At 35.3% G+C, this 23,057-nt stretch overlaps 1 protein-coding gene across 1 annotated transcript in view; it reads right to left on the bottom strand.

Annotated features, from left to right (window-relative positions):
- Positions 1–1,411: 1,411 nt before the first annotated feature.
- The window catches only part of Osi23 (DUF1676 domain-containing protein Osi23), a 32,828-nt gene continuing 11,182 nt past the window's right edge, over positions 1,412–23,057 (bottom strand). The window contains exons 3-5 of the mRNA XM_074169643.1: positions 8,077–8,219; positions 3,129–3,362; positions 1,412–1,855 (exon numbers count right to left, since the gene is read on the bottom strand). Of these exons, the coding sequence (XP_074025744.1) occupies positions 1,731–1,855; positions 3,129–3,362; positions 8,077–8,219 (502 nt within the window). The 3' untranslated portion in view covers positions 1,412–1,730. The remainder of the gene's footprint in view (positions 1,856–3,128; positions 3,363–8,076; positions 8,220–23,057) is intronic.

The following is a 23,057-nucleotide window of genomic DNA, read 5'->3' as shown; positions in this document are numbered from 1 at the left end:
CACAGTAGAAGGAGACACCTCACAAACATTCGCCACGGAACAAATAGACTGTTCAGAATTTACTACCATCTCACCAATTATTTGCACTTGCTGTTCTTCCGGAATGGACGGAAGACCTGGGGAATTTTTGTTATGTATACTACCGGTAGTTGTGAATTTGAATACAAGTTCCCTCAAATATTTTCTACAGATAGGACAATTCGGAAAACGTTCATTGAAAATCCTTTCGGTCTCGTGAAAGTTACTCATCGCACCGTAAATAAAAATCGCTTCAATATTTTCTTCCAATGGACGAGAATTGACCATTTTAGAGATTGTTGACGTGGTACCTTTCTACTAGTAAAACCGAAAACTAAATGAGAATATTCTAACTGAACATTGTCGTACTGATATTTTTTGTCGTTTTTATAAACAAAAAATAACTTAACAAACCTTATCGGGTTGTTGGAATTGCCATATGGCAGATAAAAAGGAATATTTCTATAAATATCGATATTAATGTATTATTTGTCTTGAGGAAATTATTTTGCAGTAGGTGAAGATATTGACTTAATATTCTAGGGTTGTGAAGTATCCGTCAGGAGCTCTAAAATGATGTGTCACAAGAACCCCCCTTTCTATTTAATGTTTTTTCCTAGATGGCGCCCAGTTGCCATCTTGAAAATTTCATCTGACAATTTCACTTCAAAATAAATTATTCATGCAATAATTTCATTATCCCAAATTCCAGTTTTTTGAGTTGACGCGTTCAAAGGGGTGGGGGACATTAAAAAAATGCACTGTATGTCCATGTCAGCTATAAAGAAATTCACAAAACTATTACAACCGTCAACGACATCTGCCCTCACGCGTCTGCCTGCGTTCGGGTCGCATTCTCGGCGACGGCGCTTCATTGCTTAGACCGCCCCTCTAACCTCGCGCATCGTCTCCGGTTGTCTTACAGTCTTACAGTAGACATGACACATAATGGCTTACTGCGTTGCCATTAATATTATCATGAAAACTTTCAAACGATTCGTCCAAATTACTTAGTGTAACTGTTTTTGAATTACCTGCAAATTATTATTTATTCCGGGTCAAAAAACGAAATTTTATATTCTTTTAGAAAAGTCAGACGTCTTTCAAAAACTTAACATTTTTTTTTCAACAAAACTTATATTTTTACATCAACCTTGATCACTACTAACAAATGTCAACTAAAAACGATATACAGGGTGTAATCAGATAACAATGATAAATCTATAACAGTAACAGACAAAGTGTATCTATATTAAATACTTAAAACGACAATTGTATCAATTTTCATAACAATTGGACAGATATTCTAAAATGTGCATTGTAAAAAAAGTATCGGATTCAATTGTATTTACGGCTCAGTATTTTGCATATAGTAGTATACGTATTCTTATATTATGCCCAAAAATACACAAAACCTTTGTAAATTGTAGCTTATATGTTATTCTAATGTATAAGCTGTATCAAGTCCCTCAAGTATAGGTAGATTTGACGGTGACGGTGTAGATATTCTTATGATTATAGAACCAGAAGATTAACAATTCTCATTTCCGTCGGTATAAAAGGCCGCTGTTCATTGTATAACCCTCAGCTTTGCACATAATTAAGATTTGTAAATATAAGCCATCTAACATTGCCAGTGCTTTGTTATACAAATACAGTTTTATTGAAAAAATAAATTAACATGTCATATAACATCCTTGAAAAAGATACTTTTACGTCTGTAAGTCGTTGAATACTTCTCTCCTAGGATGCAAAAGCTGCGAATATCCCTCAGGAATTCCGTAATTCTGCACAGTTATGTCTTCTTCATCTGGGTGCCACTGTCTATCGTAATGCCCTGAAAATGTAAGGTTCATAATCGAATAATCATTACCAATAGTTGAGTAAATTGAATTGTCACTCGGGTATGTAAAATGGCAAATGAAAACCTTTCAATTGTTTGGAGAGGGCGGTAAGAATTAATGAAAAGTAGACTAGGCGACTTTAAGCAAATTATAGTTGTGAGTGCAATCAAGTGAAAACTTAATAATGCATAAAATTATTCAAACTGTATTTGTTTCAAGGCAGATCCGGTATCAGAATATGTATTTGTGAAATATGAAAAAATATAGACTACCAACTCAGTATCCCCATTGACCTTCTTCATTTTGTATTGATTCAAAAAGATTGGGAGCAATCGTTTCTGTAAACATCACAAACAATGCAAAGCCATAACACATTACACATTGCTACAATTGAATATGGAAGTCAGGTTATTCTGAATAGGTGTGAAAGTAATGTTACATCTATAAGCCCTTTAGATAGGTGACACAGTTATTACATCATCAACAAAAAAAAAACAATACTACTTCAACAACACTTTACCCAATTACTTCATCAGATCGCCTTTGTATTACTTGTCATCGTTAACATCTGAACTTGAACTGTATCCTTGTCATGCTTTGTGTAACTACAAATAAACAGGACGTCCTCAAATAGTTTTCGTGGCGATCGTCATATTTTTTTGCATTATACACCGAATCAACTTTCTTCGTGAACTTCGTGAACAAATAACTTTGGAAGAATTCGGTTTATTTCGGTACTCAAGCAGTATATTGTGCTTAGTTTCTGGTGCTTACAGTGCATAAAAACAAGAGTCATTACCGGTAACAATGAAGTATTAGTATCATCTTTATTCGCATATAAATTTTCATGCAAAATTTTATATACGCCATTTGATAAGTAATGCTTTCATCTCATAGTATAAACTATACCAATTTTCTTCAGTCGTGTTCTTAAGGAATCGATAGAGTCAAAACCGAATGATTTCTATTTCTTCGAACTATCTCTGTCGAAAATCAACGCTGTCAATTTCTAAGATGCCGCAGATTCTAGAGTAAAAAAGGTGATTCAAAGAATTTTACGATACCAAATTTTAGTAGTGACACAATTTTCCCACATTCACGATAACCTGAATGACCGGAATGCAATTACATTATAAATGGTACCACAAAGTAGTACTGCTTTAATACTAAGATCATTTCTAATCTCACCGTCTGCACCTTCAATATCAACAGAAACAAAAATATCCCTATCAAAGGGATCTTCACAACCCTCATCCAACTTCTTACATGGTCCTTTTCCAGGTCCGTACGTTGAGTAGAGGCCATAGTTGTAGTTGCTCGTTGCTATTTTCTTCAATCCCTGAATGGAAGTCAGTAATAAAGCCATTTTTGCTAGGAGTAAAGCTTTGCCTCCAAGTATTGCAAGGAACTGAAATCCCATTGGTATGACAATTATAGCCGCAGTCACTAATCCAAACATGAGCATTTGGGTGAACATGTTGTTTTTACGGCGGCCTCTGGCTAAAAAGTATAAAACAATGAAAACCTTTGTTCTACTGTGTTTGATAATATTTTATAGATGATCAAATAATGGATATAAAAAAGAAACAGGTTTTTTATATACAATTTCAGTGAATCTATGGAGAAATCTTTCCCAATACCAGGACGCTAACTTGGTTAGCTAAACGCACGTCGAGAGATCATAGTTGTTGTTTTGGTGTTGGAAAAGTGTTTTCGTTAGATGCATTTTACGCCAGAGGTTCCATTAAGAAGTATCGAGTACAATTTCAGTGTTTATTATCCTGCCTAGGGCCGAACAATTGGGAATATAAGAAGAGAAGGACTTTAGAAAAAGTAAAAAAATCATGTCACCACTGACAATCATTACATAATGGCAAGAAATAGGCATGAAAGAATGATGGGGAATGCTAGAATAGCCTGGTTGAAGGAGAGGGTAGAGCGGATCCAGAATGAAAATCCATGGGACTGCATCTACCGGCTCCTCAACGACGAGAAGTGCCTTCTAACGTTGCGAAAGGAGACGAAAACTACACCGAAGGGAATAGGAAGGAAGAAACCTGTAGGTATCTGCTGAATAGGTACTTCCCCAAGGACAACCCCTCAAACGACACGCCGGCCAAGCGTTGGATTAGAGAAGAAGTGATAGGTGAATGGGGAGAGAATCAGCCGGCATTTTCGGTTGGGGAGCTACGCACAGTCGTTTTACAGCTGCCTAATGGGAAAGCGACTGGTATAGATGGGGTGCCTAACGGAGTTATTCGTAAGGTAACCGACTGAAAGGGAGATTACTTGTTGGAAATATTTAACGCCTCTACAGATAAAAGGTACTTTCCGGATGTATGAAAGAGAACGAAGGTTGTGTGGATACCTAAGAAGGACGGAAATCCCAGGCCTATCAGCTTGCTGACTGAAATGGGACAGACGTTAGACAGGCGTCTAAACGGTTGAGTGCAAATCTGGTGCGAAAGAGAGTTGAAATTCTTCCGGGATCAGTATGGATTTACGGCTAGAGTGAATTCTAGTATGGCCGTAGAAATAATTGTGAATAGAGTGAAAGATAAGAAAGGAGTGAGACATAGTTTGATTATGGCATTGGACCTGTCAAACGTTCTCAATACCGCATGAGTACCAGCGATCTAATGATGTATGAGGCGTATGGGGATGCCGGGAAATGTAGGGATGACGTGCATGAATTTCATAGGTAGGAGAACAGCTACCTGCGGATTGGTCTCTGAAACGGTGGACAGAGGCTGTCCAGATACTGATCAATGGTTCTCTTACTCATTTTTAAAAAAGCAGTGTGAAAACTACAGTACAGGACAGAACAAGAGTAATGATGACTTTTCTTTCTTTTACCTGCTCCATGCTTAATGTCTTGAAATTCAAGGGGGTCCAGACCCCCTTCTTCGCTACGCGAATGATAAGAGGACTAACTATATCTAGAAAGTACTCAAAGTATCCTTCTGGGAATGGATTGAAAAAAAGAAGAGTACTGAGAAACTTTGGTCCTGTTGTTTTTTTTCTTTTGAACGATCCAAATATTATCTTTAATAAACCAACATTTCAACTGATTAATAAAATATTTTATTCCGTGTCGGTACTAGGATTTCGCGATCAAATCTTCATGGAGGATGGAAGGGAGCAATGAGGGAGTAGAAAAAAAAAGTTTTCATTATTCCAAATTTGACATACATCATCCAGGCTGGTATTTAATAAATCTCTGAATTCTATTAACAGTTTTCCAAAGTATATTACTGGAGTTTTCCCCCAACACAAAACTGTTATTTTAACACCTCGACACGCATTTCGATCACCAAGTGATCATCTTCAAGAGGAAAGTTTGATCTTCACTTGAAGATGATCACTTGCTGATCGAAACACGTGTTGAGGTGTTAAAATAACGGTTTGGTATTGTGATGAAACTCCAGTAATATTCATTACTACACCAAAGGTTACAAACAATGCATTACAAGTTTTTCAATGTAATAATTGAATAAGTGAAAATCAGACAAACATAAGAATTTCTGTTTGGCTCTCTGATAAACTGTTTTCTCTCATGAATGTTTAATAAAGTCTCTCACGCTAAATTTTCATTTTAGTTTCATTCATATAATTCAATTTCATCACCTTGATCGTTATTTCAATCTTGGAACACGTTTAAGTCCCTTTTCAACCTTCCATATAAATTTCGTTTCTAGCAAGACCTGAGCTCGCATTCATTTATTATACAATTTCAGAAACTGTATTCGTGTTTCAGGTGCTCCAGGCAATTATGGTTTATAATGAGATTAAGGGATTTCACATGAGCAATCTTAGAGTTGCGGTTTGAGTGTTTGGAAATGATAATGATTATTTAGCTCTTTCGTCATGTTTCAAGAAAGTTATGTGATTTTCTGAATAGAACTGTGAAATTACTGGGATATACTAATCCACAAGATAATTTTTGTTAGTGCGAATTGAAATGCAAGAGCGTCTGTTCTCAAGATTCATGAATCTATCCTACCGTATTCTGTGTATGAAAACCCTGCTTCAGACTCAAGATAATGAAAGAAATAACACGAAGTGCATGAAGAGAGAGTATTAAAAATACTACCTATTACAAAAAAAAAACATTTTTCAAGTTTGAAAGATACCATTGGAAGCAGAATTGAACGCTAATCAAAATGATGTTACACTTGACCCCTTCCCATTTAAAATTCCAAGGGTAACATCTACTCCTTTTAGGAGCTTGAACTATGAGGGCTACAAATAGTCTTCAAAAGTGTCCCCTTGACAATACAATTCCACATATTTTTTACTGGAAGGAAGATATTAAGGGTGGGAAGTTTTCAAATTGACATTTTGTGTGTAGATATATGTAGACAGTTATATATGTAGATAGTTTTTTCAGATACAGCTGTGAAATTTCAATGTAGCTTATGAACCTAAATATGTTTTGATTGTTTTGCTACACCTACCCGAATGACAGCATCATTTTGAAGGAGCTGGTTGAAAATCTAATAAATAAGTATTTCATGGCATACAATTTGTAATTCATAAAGTGACCAGACGTCCCGTTTTGAACGGTACTGTTCCTTTATTCGACCATCTGTCCCGTTGTCCCCAAATAATGATCTGGGACGTAAAATAGTCCCGTTTTCTAAAATCATCCCTAAAAAAAGCGTTGTTATGTATTGGATGTGGAGCCCATATAATTCACAATTCTATAAAATCTGCTGCAGACAGCCTACATTTAGATTACGAAAGCATATATTATTTTTTTTTATATTTATACGGTTGGAGTTGACGCTCTAAAGGAATTTTGCACTGAAGCTGAAATAGAACATCAACAAAATTCTCGGCTACAGCAAATCTCGCTGACTTGCGCTGATGCCTGCTTTGGAGAGAGTTTTGAAAATGCACCAGCTGTTGAAGAATAATTTTTTGAGCATTAAAAACTGTCCCAAATCAACAAAAGACTTTTTCGAAGATCCTACATCTGAATTATGGCTTTGTTTTTTATACGATCAGTCAGCAAGTTTTCACCAAGCTGTTTTGAAGGATGAAGGTCAAACTGTAACTGTATCGGCAATTGACGCTGCAAAAAAATCAATCAACTTATTCAGAATTTGATTCAGAAATGAGTCAATCAGTTTCTTCCATTCACTGTTCGTGATTTATTCATAAAACTGAAAGATGATATTTATGAAGATTTTGTGAAAAGAACAGCTACAGAATTTTATAAAACAAGTCGTGGAAGAATGGACTAACTTTCTCACTAGAGAAATGGAGATATTTTATTGGGCAGATTTAAGAAAAGTACCTACGTGGGAAGATGTACAAAAAGCTTTGGATATATTGATTGGAATATATCAACATTACTAAAGATACAGACGTATTTGACGAATTTTCATTAATTGTAAACTACGTCACTCCACGAAAAATTACAGACTGGAATAATTTGAAAGTTCACACAGAAACTCGTTGGGTGGAAGTATTCAAACACTTTCGCACCAACAATCTGCAACATGTAAATTTTTGTATTTCAATTGAATATATTTCATGTCTACCTGGTACAAATGCTCCAGTAGAAAGAATATTTTCTTCAATAAATAAATTGTGGACGTCTGAAAAAAATCACTTGCAGGTTTCAGTTCTGAAGGCGATGTTGATAACGACGATCAATATAAACAAATCGTGCCAAGAAGTTCACTCTAATTTAAAATCATCACCATCTTTATCAAAGCAAATTTGTTCCTTCGAAAAATATAAATACGACTAGAAATATAATATGTTGCATATAATTTGATAATTACTGTCTCATTAACCACTGTCGAGGTTAAGTGGAAGGACAGGTTATTTTCATCGCCCTCAGATGAAAAAAAACTGAACTTCGCCTTTTAATTTTCTGTAATAAAAAAATTTTGTATCGAACTGTTAATTAAAGAAAATAATAAAGACGAATCATTATTATTATTATTAAAAATTGCTCTAATGAGTCAATACAGTATGGAGTATGGTCCGTACTGTATGGACCATACATACATCCATACATAGGTATGTTATATATGGACGTCCCGTTTTGAGTTGAAAAAAAGAATGGTCAGTTTAGTAATGCATCAGCTCTTATTCAACAAGTTGAAATTATTTTATTGAAAATCATTATTTTCTAAAATTCATCTTCGAGGAAAAAGTAAATTGAAAAATTAAAATTATATAAAATATCTATACACACCTTCAGAGGGTGATGAATTGAAATTCGCTAAACGAATTTTGAGTACGTGTGTTTCAAAAAGTTTTTGCAATCCATTGTATATACGTTTTTTCCAATCTTCACCGTTATCCACTCTGTCATTTGTCCAAGGTAGGTTCATATACCTAGAAATAATGATTTGAATTTCACGAAGATTACAAAGCAAAACATACAAAGGGGAATGTGTGCATAAATACATGTGATGAAAACAAAGTAAGGAATAATTTCAGATGGTAGGTTTGAAAAATATATGAAGTAATTCAGTCTTTATAACAAAGTAATTCCTGCCAGGTTATTTCAAAAATGTTATTTCATCAAAACATCAGAATTATGAATCTCAGAAGAATATTTCTTTATTTGATGAACTAACTTCCAGTTCACCCCGGTAAGTTACTGTGTGAATTCATCTATTTTTCACAAAAAAAAATGAGACATTCATTCCAACTTGTCATATTTCAAAATGTTGCCTATCAATAAAAGTTAAGAATCGCACAGTCACTCATTTATACGTTTCGGTCAAAATCTGCCTCCATCCTCAGAACTCAAAAATTAGTTATGGCCAGAAGTGTATCTTCTTTGATTCGATTTATTTTCCAACTTTCTTGTTCATTGCTTTAATTTTCATTTTTTTTTCAGATTGTGGAAGAAATTCCCAGGAAGATCTTCAAAAACTATGAAAGAATGCTATTGAACTCAAAATAAATGATATATGAGCAAACAAAAATGAACTAATCTCATTTTAGGATATTCAGACTATTCTCAAGTCGAAAATGAAATTTTGAAAGTTCATTGGAGCCGATACATTAGGGGGTTATTTCATATCGTTTATTGCCTTCAAATGTTGTGAAATAGAAGAAGAAATTTTCGCCCTGGAATACAACATACAAATATAAATAAATAACTATAACCGGGCTTATTCAAGAGAATATTTACTATTCACATTGTAAAAATACAGAATATTCAGGATTACGCAAATTCAACTGCATAATATCGTCATGTTTCTCAAAATATTTAACACGCTGTATTCAAAAATAATGAAACTCTCATTGAAACTGCCACTCAAGTTTCATTTGAATCATTATGCTTTTCAACATGTTTGATTCACACCAAATAATCATATCTTACATATTTTCTGGTATACATTTAAATTCGTGAGCACCATTTTATCACTTCAGTAATACTTTGAAATTATTTTACTCAATGCATTCATGTCTATCTTTTGTTTTATTCACTCATGGAAGGTTCTCGAACATTATTTGGATTTAAATGAAAGGAATAAAAACACTTTTGTCTAAATACCACTGGAAAATATTATTTATACGACGGGTTTCGGGTTTCATCCCATTATCAAGTATAAAACTAAAATCTGAATATTGAAACATCGATTTTATAGAATTTTCAGGTATGCTTCAAGGACAGGTATTTGAGAGACAGGATGGCAACTTAAAATACAATCCTGAAAATTCTAGGGGTTGTTAAACTCATAAATTCAAGTGAGGAGACCTACATAAATCAAGTTGCTCGCTTAGGGGTATATGTTTCTGGTTTTTAATTGATTTGTTAATTTCCATGGCCTCCAAAAGATTCATTTTTCTTCCTTTATTACATATATGTAGGATTTTGAGGTTATCTTCATTTATCTTATGGTTTGATATTATCTTTTCTATTAGGAAAATTGGTATCTGATTGTTCACTGCAATTTGTTCAATTATTTTTATTTCATCTTGGAAATTCTTTTCCGGTAAAGGGATTGCGAAAGCTCTGTGTATCATTGACCTAAACGCGGATAACTTATGTGAGACCGGACTGAAAGAGTCAAAGGGAATTGCACAATCTGTGAACGTGTTTTTTCCGGTAGATATTGAATTAAATACCACTATTAACTCTTGAAATATTCAAATCTAAGAAGTTAAGCTCCTTGTATTGTTCGATTTCTACTGTGAACTTATTTTTGTTATATAGACTATTGAAAAAGTTTAAAAATTGATCAATTTGTCTGTTTGAATCATCAAAACCAACCAGTACGTCATCAACATATCTGAACCAGAACACAATGTGTTTCTGTGAAAGGGGGGTATTAAGGATGCGAGTGTGTTCTAGTGTGTTCATGAAAATATCTACCAGAATGGATCTTAATGGTGAGTCCATAGGGAGACCTGAGTTTTGCAAGTAAAAATTATTATTATATTTGAAGAAATTTTGTTTCAGACATGTACCAAGGAGAGAAAAATTCGGTAGTTATATATGGATTTGTATGACTCTTTATTTCACGAGGGGAAGACATTCGTCTGATGGGATGTTAGTAAACATGTTTTTTACGTCGAACGATACTAGTTTGATATTATTTTTGATATTCAGATTTGATAATTTGTCAGCTAGGTCTACTGAATTTAGCACTGTGTTTGAAGGATTAAATTTTGTGAGGTAACGAAAATTTTGTTTGAAACTATTTTCGCATATTTGTGCCGCATCCATTCAACGAACATATCAAATTCTTGATTTTCAAATGAAGTGTCATAATTTGAAATAGAAAACAGTTGTTTTTCCCTTAGGAGTTCGATATTTCGTGAATGAACTAAGAGAGTGCCTGAAGATTGGGACGATGTCTAAGTTAAGATATCTGTATAAAGGCCCATTTGCAGAGTATAAGAAGGGTAAAATTCTAACGTGGCTCCTAAATGATACAATGAATTGTGGACTCATGCTTAACAAAAATGTATCACAAAAGAAGAATTCACCAAGTGAGCGTATGATCTGTTAGTGAATCAACACCATAAGAACCAAGCGAAGAAGTCTTCCAACAGTGTCTATCAATGTCCAGTTCTGAACATGTGAAGCACAATGCCAACAGCTGACTTGCAAGACACTCATCTACTCATCAGTGTCCGTTGTCCGAGGACAATGTACATTAAATATATTCATGTACCAGTACAATAATGTTGAAAAACTACACCAAGCGTCATCAGGAAAAAGGTAGGAGTCGAAAAGTTGCTAAAAACATCATGTGATTAATATCTTATAGTGCCTGGTAAGACAGCCAAGGAGCATGCCTAAAGTGCCTATAGAACTTTTTTCTACCTCTTAACTCATTTATAGAAAAAATAAGGTTCAATAAGTAGACGGACCTATTCCTCTATCTGACTTATTAGTCAATTACAAAAATAACGAAAGTTCTAGACAGCAGTCTGAGCTATGCCAAAGTGAATGTCACTAAACTTATACCTAGTATGATTTTGAGATGGTTTATTAAATAAACGAAGTTTGTGGTGAAAAAACCATAATAGGGTATGATCCTCAGAAACAGGGAATATTGCAGGCCAAAAATTCACTAAGGTCGGAGAAATAGAAGATAGACTGAGGCGTTAGCACTCTAGCCACTTTGTCACTTCATTGGGGGCCACCAGTTCTGAATTTGTCTGTCTAAATCTAGTTTATTCCACTCGGGTGTTAATTGAAGACAGACAAGGTAAAACTCCTTGCTGAGGGTACAACTATGGCGCATCGGAACAACGTTGTCACCCTCGAGATCACGACGGAGGTATTTTCGTACTGTTAGGTTAGGTTAGGTCCAACGTGAGTGGGTCTATTCGACACTCTACCGCAACCTGCAAGGGTTTATTGTGGCTCACACCTATTCACACTCACCAAATGAACCCAGATTACCCATATGGTAAGAGTACCGCTCTGCTGAACTCTAAAAACTTGATTCGGCCCCCGATTCGGTACAAAGTATGTACTCTGCTGTTTCATCATTTCCCAAACAGAGGCGATAACCACTGTCTTCCGACAGTCCGGGTCTCTGTATATGATGATTTGAAGGACAGTGACCTGTAAGAAGGCCTGTTAGACATCGTAGTTCATCCCTACACTGTAGTCCAACAACTGTTTGGTATCAAGCTTTGAAGCAGGGTATTATTGTACTGTACTTTGACCGTTGAAAAGACTACAATATTTGCAGTCTCTTAAAAATGAAATAAAAAATATTTGATCAACATTTTTTTTCTGCCTTTCCCTTCTCTTTTTTTTGTTGACAAAGTTTATATTCATCTAGTTGAATGAAAGCAGTTTATTCATGAAAGAGTTTAGTTTTTAGGGAAAAATAATTTTGAAGTTCTATTTCTATACTATTTGTATAAAAATAGAAAGCTGAAAAACATCAACCGACCAACTATCGTTCATTTCTATTTCGACTTCTAAACCCGGCTCTGGATTTGAATTAAGCTCATTCGCAATGAAGCGATATTAGTGCCTGCTCTGAATCACATCCAAGTCAAGTCACATCTCAAATTTTCTTTTGTTGGCGGATTCATTATTCTTTCGTTTTTTCACGGACGAAGTAAAAGATGAAAGAAAAATGACAAGAAAATGAATGAAATGCGTCACATATTTATAACTGAAGGAATAACAGAAGTGAAACTACGTGGGTTTTCTTCTCAGCGGCATACTAATATGTATTAAATTAAACCAGGGGTGGCTGGACAACTAATCTCCGTTCTGACTTCAACAATAATTGGTTTATCAAGTTTCTCTATTTTATGAGGTTCATTATTGCACCATTTTCCAATTTATTGCTTCTTAATTGATGGTGTCACAGAATTAACGATCGTCAGTTTTCACGAGATATGTCTGTCCAATGCTATCTCTTTGTGTTCAATTGGAAATTATTGAGGATAGTGAATAATCACAAAATATATTTTTATATATTCGCATGAATCTGAATATCTCTGAATCACTTAAGAAAAGAATTGAAAATACAAGGTCTGTTCAAAGAATGAGGTTCGATTAGAGAATTTTTTTATTTTCTCATGATGGTACACTCATCTCGAACATAAGTTAATTGTTTAAGTGTTTCAAATGTTTTGCATGTTCAGCTATTTTCTGCAATCGAAAAAAATGGATCAGAGAATTTTCATGAAATTTTGTGTTGAAAATGGAAATAAGTACTCAAAATCACTTGAAATGTTGACAGTGGCATACATTGATTGTACTCTGAGTCAGGAAAATGTTTACAAGTGGTACACGATTTTCACAGAAGGCCAAGAAGATGTGAATGACGACGCTGGCCTTGAACCCCCCAGCACATCAACAACTGACGAAAATATTCAGAGAGTGAAGAAACGATTCATGAAGAATCGTCGAGTCACCTTTAGAGAAGTCGCTGAGGAATATTGGCACATCGGTTGGCTCATGCCATTCAATTTTTTCGAAAATTTTGAGCATGAAGCGTGTGGCAGCAAGGTTCATTCCTGAATATTGACCAAAAAAACCGTCGCATTAGCATCGCTCAGGAAATGTTGAATAACGTCAACGGCGATCCAGATTTGCTTGCAAGGGTCATAACTGGTTGTATTTGGTTATGATATCGAAACCAAAGTCCAATCGTCCCATGCAAGAACTCAGAAGAGCCAAGACCAATAAAAGCACGCCAAGTTCAATCAAATATCAAGGTTTTGCTCACTGTCCTCTTCGATTACTGTGGCGTAGTGCATCAGGAGTTTTTACCACATGGTCGTACGGTCAATAAGGAGTATTATCTTGAAGTTATGCCCCGTATACGAGAAACAATACGAAGAAAATGTCCGGTATTACAGAAAAACAGTTCATGGCTTCTGCACACGATAATGCATTGCTTGTTTGTGATTTGTAGGTCGAAAACAACACCGAAATCATGCTTCATCCATCGCATTCACCAGATATGACCCCCTTCGACTTTTTCCTGTTGCCGAGATCAATGAGATCCATGAAAGGATGGTTTTAGGACGATTAAGTAGATAAAAACCCAATCGCTGAGAGAGCTAAAGGACATACCAAGAACTGTATATCAGGGTTGGAAAAATTATCATATCTGACGGGAACTACTTTGGAAGGACAAAGTAAAAATTGATGAATGAATAAATATATTTTGAAAATAAATGAAAATTACCTAATTTTTCAAAAGACCTCGTATATTCATTTTTTCAATGCTCCAATTGGATTGGTAGTTGAATTTTAAATTTTCTTTGATGAATATATAGGTATAGGTAATATAGAGAAATCCTTAGAATTATATCAAAATAAAATAGTTCAGGAATAGTATAGTTCATGGCTTTCTACTACTCCATCTGATACAAAAAAATGGATGAGAGAATCTTCCAAAGAAAGGAAGGATTAATCAATTTGAAAATAAGTAACTCTATACATGGATGTGTAGATCATGCAAAGAAGTAACTTTCAGACACAAACTGAAAGAAAGTCCTCCTGAAACAGCTACTTTCATATAAACATTGAATTACACGAAAGAAAAAATTCTTTGGAAACAAATACTTCTATATGAACACTTAATTATACAGAAGATACTTTTCTCTATTCAGTTTGTTTATCGAACATTCGTGGAGGAATAACAATCAGATATCATTCACATGAGTTCTACTTTGAATGAATGGTAATAAATTGTACTCACATGGAACACTGTCACCCTAACTGGTATACACGTGTTTCGCCTTAAGACACTTGCCCTAAGGCTCTTCAGTACCAAATTGGTTAACATTATAGAAAATACACAATATGAATCCCTGGGGAACATCAGCGTTGATGTTATTTTTCGAAGTCTATTTCCGACTTCATTCACATAGACAGAGCCATTTTCTAAACATACTCAGTATGCATACATTCCATTCAGAAAAGATACCTCTTTTTATTGTATATCAACGAAGCACACAAGAATCAAATATATTGCTTTGCTGACGACAGCACACTTGTCTCGTCATTCCATTTGGATTCTAGGACTCGGCTGCGGATGCACATCTTCACCGACAACAGAATGTTGCATATCTCAATGACGATCTAGAAGTGATTTCGAATTGGTATGAAAGTAACCAGGTTCAATTCAATGCCATAAAAATTCAGGCATCGGTTTTCTCTAAAAAGGTAAAGGTCTCCGAACCGGATATAATAATGTCAGGTCAGACAATTCCGCTTTGTGCTGCGATAATTTTGTTGGGGATTAAAATGGACACCAATATGTCTTGGTACAATTATGTTGCTGGAATTGCAAAGGCTGCTTCTCAAAAGCTTGGAACACTGTACACACCTCAGCAACTTTTGATGCTTTGTAAAGCTCAGAGCAGACCTTCTCTGGAGTATTGTTCTCATGTATGAAGCTTCGCCCCTAAGCATACCCCGAAGCTGCTGGATTCTATCCCGAAAAGAGCCATCTGCCTGATTGTCTCTTTTCTAGAGATACTTTCACGGGAAGTGTTCAAGTGACGTGGCACATTTGGTTACACCAAGAGCAGTAGGTCCATATCAGAAATACGTGACGGACTGTGGCTGCTCATCATTTTGATGTTCAACTTAGTGTACCTCGAACTTCACTGTTCAAGAACTCTTCACTTTGCAGAACTGCGTTTATGTGGACTAAACTTCCTGACAACGTTTCAAATTCAATGTGTATCGCTACATTCGCACAGACACCGATCTTGGAGCGCCTCAAGGATTTTTCTGTAGTGCTTGTGTTTTGCCCTTGGTGTCCAAATTTCTGACAAGCTCTTTTTTCCTTACCAATTTCATTATTGTGCAAGACATTAGGATCCAATTTGACACTCAGTACAATAAATTTCAAATGGAGAATTTACGATAACTGTGTAGGATGAATAATTGAAGGTTGATCCGGAGGACTACTAAATTTTTTCTGGTGCCCTGGTGATATTGGTTCGTTTATAATATGACTAAGGCTTTTGCTTATTACAAAAGCCTCGGCTTCATCATCTGGCTCATCACTAATATTGGAAAATTTTAACCAGTTGATATTATGGATATTGTCATCACAGCTTGTCCGAAATTTCAAATAATTGATATAGTCTGCTCTGTTTTATATGTCGCTTAGGTTGTGATATCATGAATATCGTTGAAATGTAACGTTATTTGGAGGTCATATGAGAAAATGGTATGATCTATCAGCAAATGCAGTTAACGTGCTATTCATGGATATTCTGCTAGACTAAAATCGTCATTTGAACATAGGCTGGAAATTGCAGTCACTGAGTTCCACAAATCATTCACCCTCATCGGTTAGAGCAGGCTGTGCCAGAAATGCATTCAATAAATGGGTTCTTTCTATCTGCTTTCTGATATTGACCAAAACTTGAATCGTAAAAGATTGATTGATTTGTTTATAGTTTGAAGTCAGTACTAGCTCGTTCCACTCAAACAATAATTGATTACTGATTGCCTCCCTATCAAACTGGAAGTTGGACGACGTGGAGAAATCTTACTGGAAATGAGGTGTATTTTAAAAAATTTCAAGGGGTTATGGAAACAACGAAGTCTTTCAGTGAAAGTGGCTGTGAGAGACAGGACGAATTTCGAAACTTGGCTTTGCAATTGACCGCCTTAGGGAGCCTCCTTTATCTTTGATTCGAGAATTGAGTTCTCTGTCGATCCCATCGATGGCGTTAGAAATTCAAAACACATTTTTCAAATGATCATTCAGGATACAAAGACTTTCTAGCAGAAGCACTGAATGTACAATTGTAGTAATATCGCGAGCCTCGAATAATTAATACATAAATAAATGTAAATTAAAAACAAATGGCAATTATGTAATGAAAAAAAACATATTCCGATGCCAAATACCGGTACAACACACATGAATACTCCACATAACTGAATTTTGGCGTATTTTCTTTACAGACAATGTCAACAAATGCAAACAAAAGGCTGTAAAAGAATGAGTTACAAAAAAATTAGAAAACCATTACAGAGTCTGTATCAGGAGTAAAATATTTTATTATTTGCCAACAGAAATGAATATTATTGATTCACAATATGTACTACAGTATCTATTTATGAAACAAAGGAATGAAAAGAGGATTCAAGTTTATTTTCAGTGATAATAAAACCGAAAGAATCTCAAATTTTCTTAAATTTATCAGAAATATTGATTTCGTAAGTAGTAATGACAAAAAAATTACATAATTAAATCAAAAATAAATAACTTATTCCTTGAAAATTTGATAAAATATGTTTTGTTTCATATGGTGTTACTTTAAACTTAACATTGTGAAATTGGTCCACTGCGCCTGAACAGGAAGCAACTACTTTACAACAAGAATTTACTGAAGGGTTTCGAGATTTCTGAAAATAAATATTACCGGAGTTTCATCCCAACACCAAACTGTTATTTATTTTCAATACCTCGACACTGTTTCAATCACCAAGTGATTAATCTTCCTCTTGTAGATGATCACTTGGTGATCGAAACACATGTCGAGGTGTTAAAAATAACGTCTTGGTGTTAGGGTGAAACTCCAGTAATATTCATTACTACACCAAAGGTTCCAAACAGTGCATCACAAGTACATTTCTGAGAATGCAAAAGAAATTGTATATAGTTAATTTCATGGAAAGATTTTTATAGAAATATTCTCTATATGAAGAACACTGTATATACTTTTGATGCACTGTTTGGAACCTCTAGTGTAGTAACGAATATTACTGGAAGATCAAACGGATTGATCTTCCTCTTGAAGATGATCACTAAGTGATCGAAACACGTGTCGAGGTGTTAAAATAACGGTTTGGTGTTAGAAAAACCTTCAGTAATTTTCAACAATATATATAGGTCGTCATTCATAAAATTTCACTAATACATACTCTCAACTACGTTTTTCGGTAGTTTTCGAAAATTAAAAGCTCATTGGGAACCCGATAACCCGCTTCAATTTGAGAAGGTGTCAATGAAATCTACCTACCTGCTACCTGTTCTGAGGGTCATATCCCCGATGCAGTCACTAGTTTTCAAGAAATCTAGGTACGTGCAACAGCCTTCATGTAGGTAAGTCCAATTTCTTTAATTGTTTATTCATTCTACTACTACTGTTTCATTCTCAAATATTTTCATTGTGGTTCTTTGATTAAGTTGAGAAGATATTACGAAAATGATTATACTTAACAAAGATGTTTTTGCTTTCACTATCAGCGTTTAGAAATAATCTCGCAAACATGATTTCACTCTCGATCAAAACATTTAGATTGATTTGTCTTCTCAAGATTATGACTTGATGTAATGATTTTTCCTCAATTCATGTTTATGCACATAAAACTATACCTATTTCGTTCCATCTTCTGTATATATTCTTCAAAAACCACTTTGTTGTGAGATTTTCACTGGACAGCTTAAAGATAACAAATTTTGTCATTTTGTGATGCGAAATATATATCAAGATCTCATTTCATTATACCAAAAAATATTTTCAATACAACTGAACTGGGTTCAAAAGTAAAAACAAAATAATCTTTCATATAACGATTATTTTTGAAGAATAGCGATAATCTACATCTATACTAATATTGAAAATTTGAAAGTTTGTGAGAATAAATAAATGTATGTATCTTTGTGGCTCTTTCACGCCTAAACTACTGAACGGATTTCACATAAATACAGCTTATACATCAGAATAACATGTAGGCTACGATTTACAAAGGTTTTGTGTAATTTTGGTCATGAGTATTAAGTAAGTCGGAAAAATTTTTGCTCTCTGAGAGCTATCTTGGCGTGCTCTGTCTATACCGTTGGAGTTACATGCAGATAATGTACCGTAAGATTGTTTATCTTAAATAGTAATAAATAAAGGTCCGCGATAGCATATACCTGCCTCTTATGTGCTAGCCACTATATGCAAAATACTGGGCCATAAATACATTCAAATTGAATACTTTTTTGCACTTTTAGAATATTTGTAAAATTCTTTAAAAAACATTATACAATTGTCGTTTTGATTATTTAATATAGATAAGCTTTGTCTTTCACACTAAGTAATTTGGGGGAATCGTTTGAAAGTCATCAAGATAAGATTTCCTTGATGCAACGCAGTAAGCTATTACGCGTCGCGTATACTGTAAGACGACGGGGGACGATGCGCGAAGGTAGAGGAGCGGTCTGAGCAATGAAGCGCCATCGCCAAGAACGCGAGCCGAACGCAGGCAGACGTCGTTGACGGGTGTGTTATTTTGCGAATTTCTTCATAGTTAACATAATTTGATTCTCAAAGCTATTCATTACTAAGTGCAGTTGGCATATTTTTTTAGTTACTGTATTTTTAATTAAAAATATATATTACTAGCTGTTGCCCGCTCTTATATTGACATGCAGCCGAAGCTACTGAACATATAACCTTGAAATAGGTAGGTAGGTTTTTTGTATAGCGTAAGCATCAAGAAAGGAAACCAGGAATTTACACATCCAAGAAGGAAAAATATAGGTTCAAAGATTGTATTGAATTTCGTCAGTTTTGAAGTTGGAAACCTGAAATTTTGAGTTGATAAAAAAATATTGTAACTATTTATTTAAAATGGTCTGTCACGGAACTCAATGCGACAAACCAAATTCCACGCGGTCGAATCCGCGGACAACAAATAGTGATTTATACTGTACTAAAAATTCCATTGTCCAGAATAAGTTATCAATCTGAATGAAACCTTTGATCACTGAAATTTATAAGAAAAATGAAAATAAGTTGGTAAAAAATCATATGAAATATACATAAATTTGAAAAGACGAGTAAACCAGTATCAAGTTTGTAGGGAGAACAAATCATTCTCTGATAAAAATTAGATATATTGTTTTGAAAATTTTATGAGGATAATAACTATTAGGTTGTTTCAGAAGTTTTATCCGTTAAAAGGTAAGACCTCGTTAGTCCTTAGCCCGCACAAGTTTCTCAACTTCTGAGAGTTGTCGTTCGTATGGGGGCGACAGCTGATTAACGGAAAAACAGTTTTTTTTAAACTTACTGATCGATAGAGAAGTTTGTACTCTATACATTGATTTTTTTCTGAATGTCAATGTTTTGCCTCTTTTCATCCCATCACTATATGATGTCGTTTGGCCAATTTTTCTCTACTTATACAAATTGAACCAAAGCGCTGCCGAAACAGCCCGAAATTGCGAAATTTCGTTCCGGAAATTTTAGCCTCGTGGATGAGCCCCGAAGTGGTCAACCTAAAGTAATCCATAACGAAGATTTAAGAACCCTGGTGGAGACAGACCTATCACAATGCGGTTTTTGATGGTTATAAATGTACTGGAAAGTTCGAAAAGCTCGAAAAGTGGGTCTCCCATGATTTGTACAAACGACAGAAACTGTCACGTTTCGAAGTATGTTTGCTTTCGCGCAACCAAAACGATCCTTTTTTGATCAGATCGTCATGTGTGATAAAAGTGGATCCTCTATGACAACAGCAGACATTCAGGACAGTAGTTGGTCACACAGGTACTTCCTATAGGCGAAACTCCACCAAAAAAGACCATGGTTGCTTTAGGTGTAATTCACCAGGCTACCAGTCGACTACCATCTTTTCAAACACTTCGACAACTTTCTCACCAGTAGTACCGTCGCCAATCAGGAGCAGGCAAAAATTGTCTTTGTTCTACTTCATCAAATCCCGACCACACAATTTTCATGCTGACGGAAATAATCGACTTGTGTCTCGTTGGCAAAAGTACACTGGTTCACATGGCGCTTATTTCGATTTAATTGGATTAGAATTCAGTGAGATATTACAGTTTATAGTAGACTCATTAAAACGGACAAAACTTCTGAATCAACCTAATATTACATTCAAATCCGTAGAATAGTGAAAAAAAACTTGTAAAATCTAAAAGAGTTATTCACAAAGTTTTGATTGTTAGTATCACGAGTGGTCTATTTTAATAATTTCAGACGATTGAAGTCTGACCTCTAATACCCCACAAGGAGCATTGTCAACAATATTATGTTATTCTCAACCTACATGTTAACTCTCAAGACAGTTCAACTGAACTCACAGATTTACCATATTCGCCTATTCAACGTTTCTCTTGCAAAGGTTTAAAAAACTCTCTTTTTTTTCAGGTAGGTAATGTGTTCCATAGCTACCTTATTGATTTTCCTTCACCTCCTTTGCTCAACATCTGCCTCTCCAGTGGAGAAAAAATCTGACAAAATTAAATATGGTAAGGAACTGTCAAGAAAGAGTACACATGGAGAACTTGCGACTTTCAATACTGCCTTATTTATAGTAAGCTTTGTAATGGCCACCTTCATGAATGTAATTGCTTCTTTCCGAATGTGTTACATATCCGAAAATTGTCAGAAACATTCCAATGATCGTCTGAATAATGAAGTAACAGTTGAAAATATAAGAAGAAAAAGATCTATGGAATACGTAGAACCAATGTTAGTGGCACTAATGAATACGTTGAATACGTTAGTGGAAGAAGAAGTAAGAACTGCTCCGGAGGATTTTCAAGAAATCACTTCTCCATCATATGCTGAACCTATGATTGTTACTGTAGCGAAATATTTCGATAAGTATGCTGATAACGAAGTGAAGAGATATGTGAAGGCGATTCTGTATTTTCTTGTGCATATCTTAGAGAAATTGCATGTAATTCTACAAAGTATAGTACGAAATCTAAGTTATTATAGAATCTTGTGAGTTTTTAGCAATATTAAATCTAAATAACGTTCTTTGAAAAAAACTCATTTTTCAAATTTCAGTCCAGATCTCATTCAAAGCTGTAATTATGCTCCAAAGAAAATAACGCTGGCCGCTACTGGTAGCAGTAAACCAATTATGACGCAGCTAAGAACGCGCGAATGTACGATATTCGCTGCCGCTATATATGTAGCGAGAATGATGCTACCGACCTCGATGGAATTCCGGCGAATTCTCTACCGCATTCGATTACGATATATAAACGCTAGCCACGAGCATATCGACACAGTCAAGTGAAAGTTACAGTGCGGTACGCGAAGCGACCTAGTAAGGCGATATACATTCGAATAATAGTTCAAGCGTTGTTGTATTTAAAGTGAAATAAAGTTAGGTTTCATTATTGTTCAGTGTAGCCAATTATTGGTCAACCCATGGGAAACAGTAACATTTGGTGTCGGAAGTGGAATAATTGACAGAAATGTTTCTGTTTTATGGTGAAAACAAGGGGTGTCAATTCCGACGGAATGGAAAAGCATGAGAAAATGTTTGAGGCTTTGCAAGCGAGCCTGGCGGATAATGAAAAATGCCGAAGAGAAGAAGATGAACGCATAAAAGAGAAAGATGAACGAAGGAGAGAGGGAGAACAATTACGCCGAATTGAAGATCGTGAATTACTACTAGGTATTCAAAACAAGAGGAACCAATTCATCCCAGTCTCTTTGGTTTTCGAAAGGTAGTTATTGAAGGTACGATTATGCCTCTCGACCATTCCAGCGGACTGTAGTTGAAAAGCAGTTGTTCTTGTCTTCTTTATTCCCAACAGAGTCATCATTTTCTTCCATAAATTAAAAATTGTGGCCCTGATCCGAGTGTAAATCTTGGGGTACTCCGAAGGAATGGTCGATAGGCATAATCGCACCCTCAATAACTACATTTCGATATTTGTTTCCAAAAACCAAAGAGACTGGGATAAACTGGTTCCTCTTTTTCTATTGGCATACGGGTTACACAACATCCATGTTGTTAACTGGTAGGGAACTGAAGTTTCCGATAGATGTATTGTGTGACAGTCCTTTCGATGAATCTCAAGAGGTACATCTTTTAGAGTATGTGAATGATCTGAAGGAGAAAGTGGAAACTGTACACGAAGTTGCCAGAACTAAATTACAGGTTTTCAGCGACATGATTAAGATGAGATTTGACAAAACTTTGCTGCCAGTGAGATTCAAGGGGGCGATATAGTGTGGCTCTACCAACCCCAACGTCTGAAAGATTTATGTCCCAAGTTGCAGATACCATGGCAAGGACCTTACTTGGTAACCAAAAAGATGAACGATCTGATGTACAGAATCCGAGTTCCACCCACGGGGAATACGTAACAATATATACAGTGTCACCATTAAAGTGCGCATCATATGGGAAACTTTTTTTTCGAAAAGTTTCAATGAAGTTCAACTTCGGCACTTGTTTGTGCTTTGAATTCAACTTGAAATGAAGTGGCCAAC

Source organism: Leptinotarsa decemlineata, unplaced genomic scaffold (genome assembly GCF_025532065.1).
Source record: "Leptinotarsa decemlineata unplaced genomic scaffold, Ldec_3_MD MMD2_P_RNA_scaffold_5, whole genome shotgun sequence".
Classification (NCBI taxonomy): domain Eukaryota; kingdom Metazoa; phylum Arthropoda; class Insecta; order Coleoptera; family Chrysomelidae; genus Leptinotarsa; species Leptinotarsa decemlineata.
The sequence above is the reverse complement of the archived record's forward strand: the minus strand, read 5'-3'. Positions and strand labels throughout refer to the sequence as shown.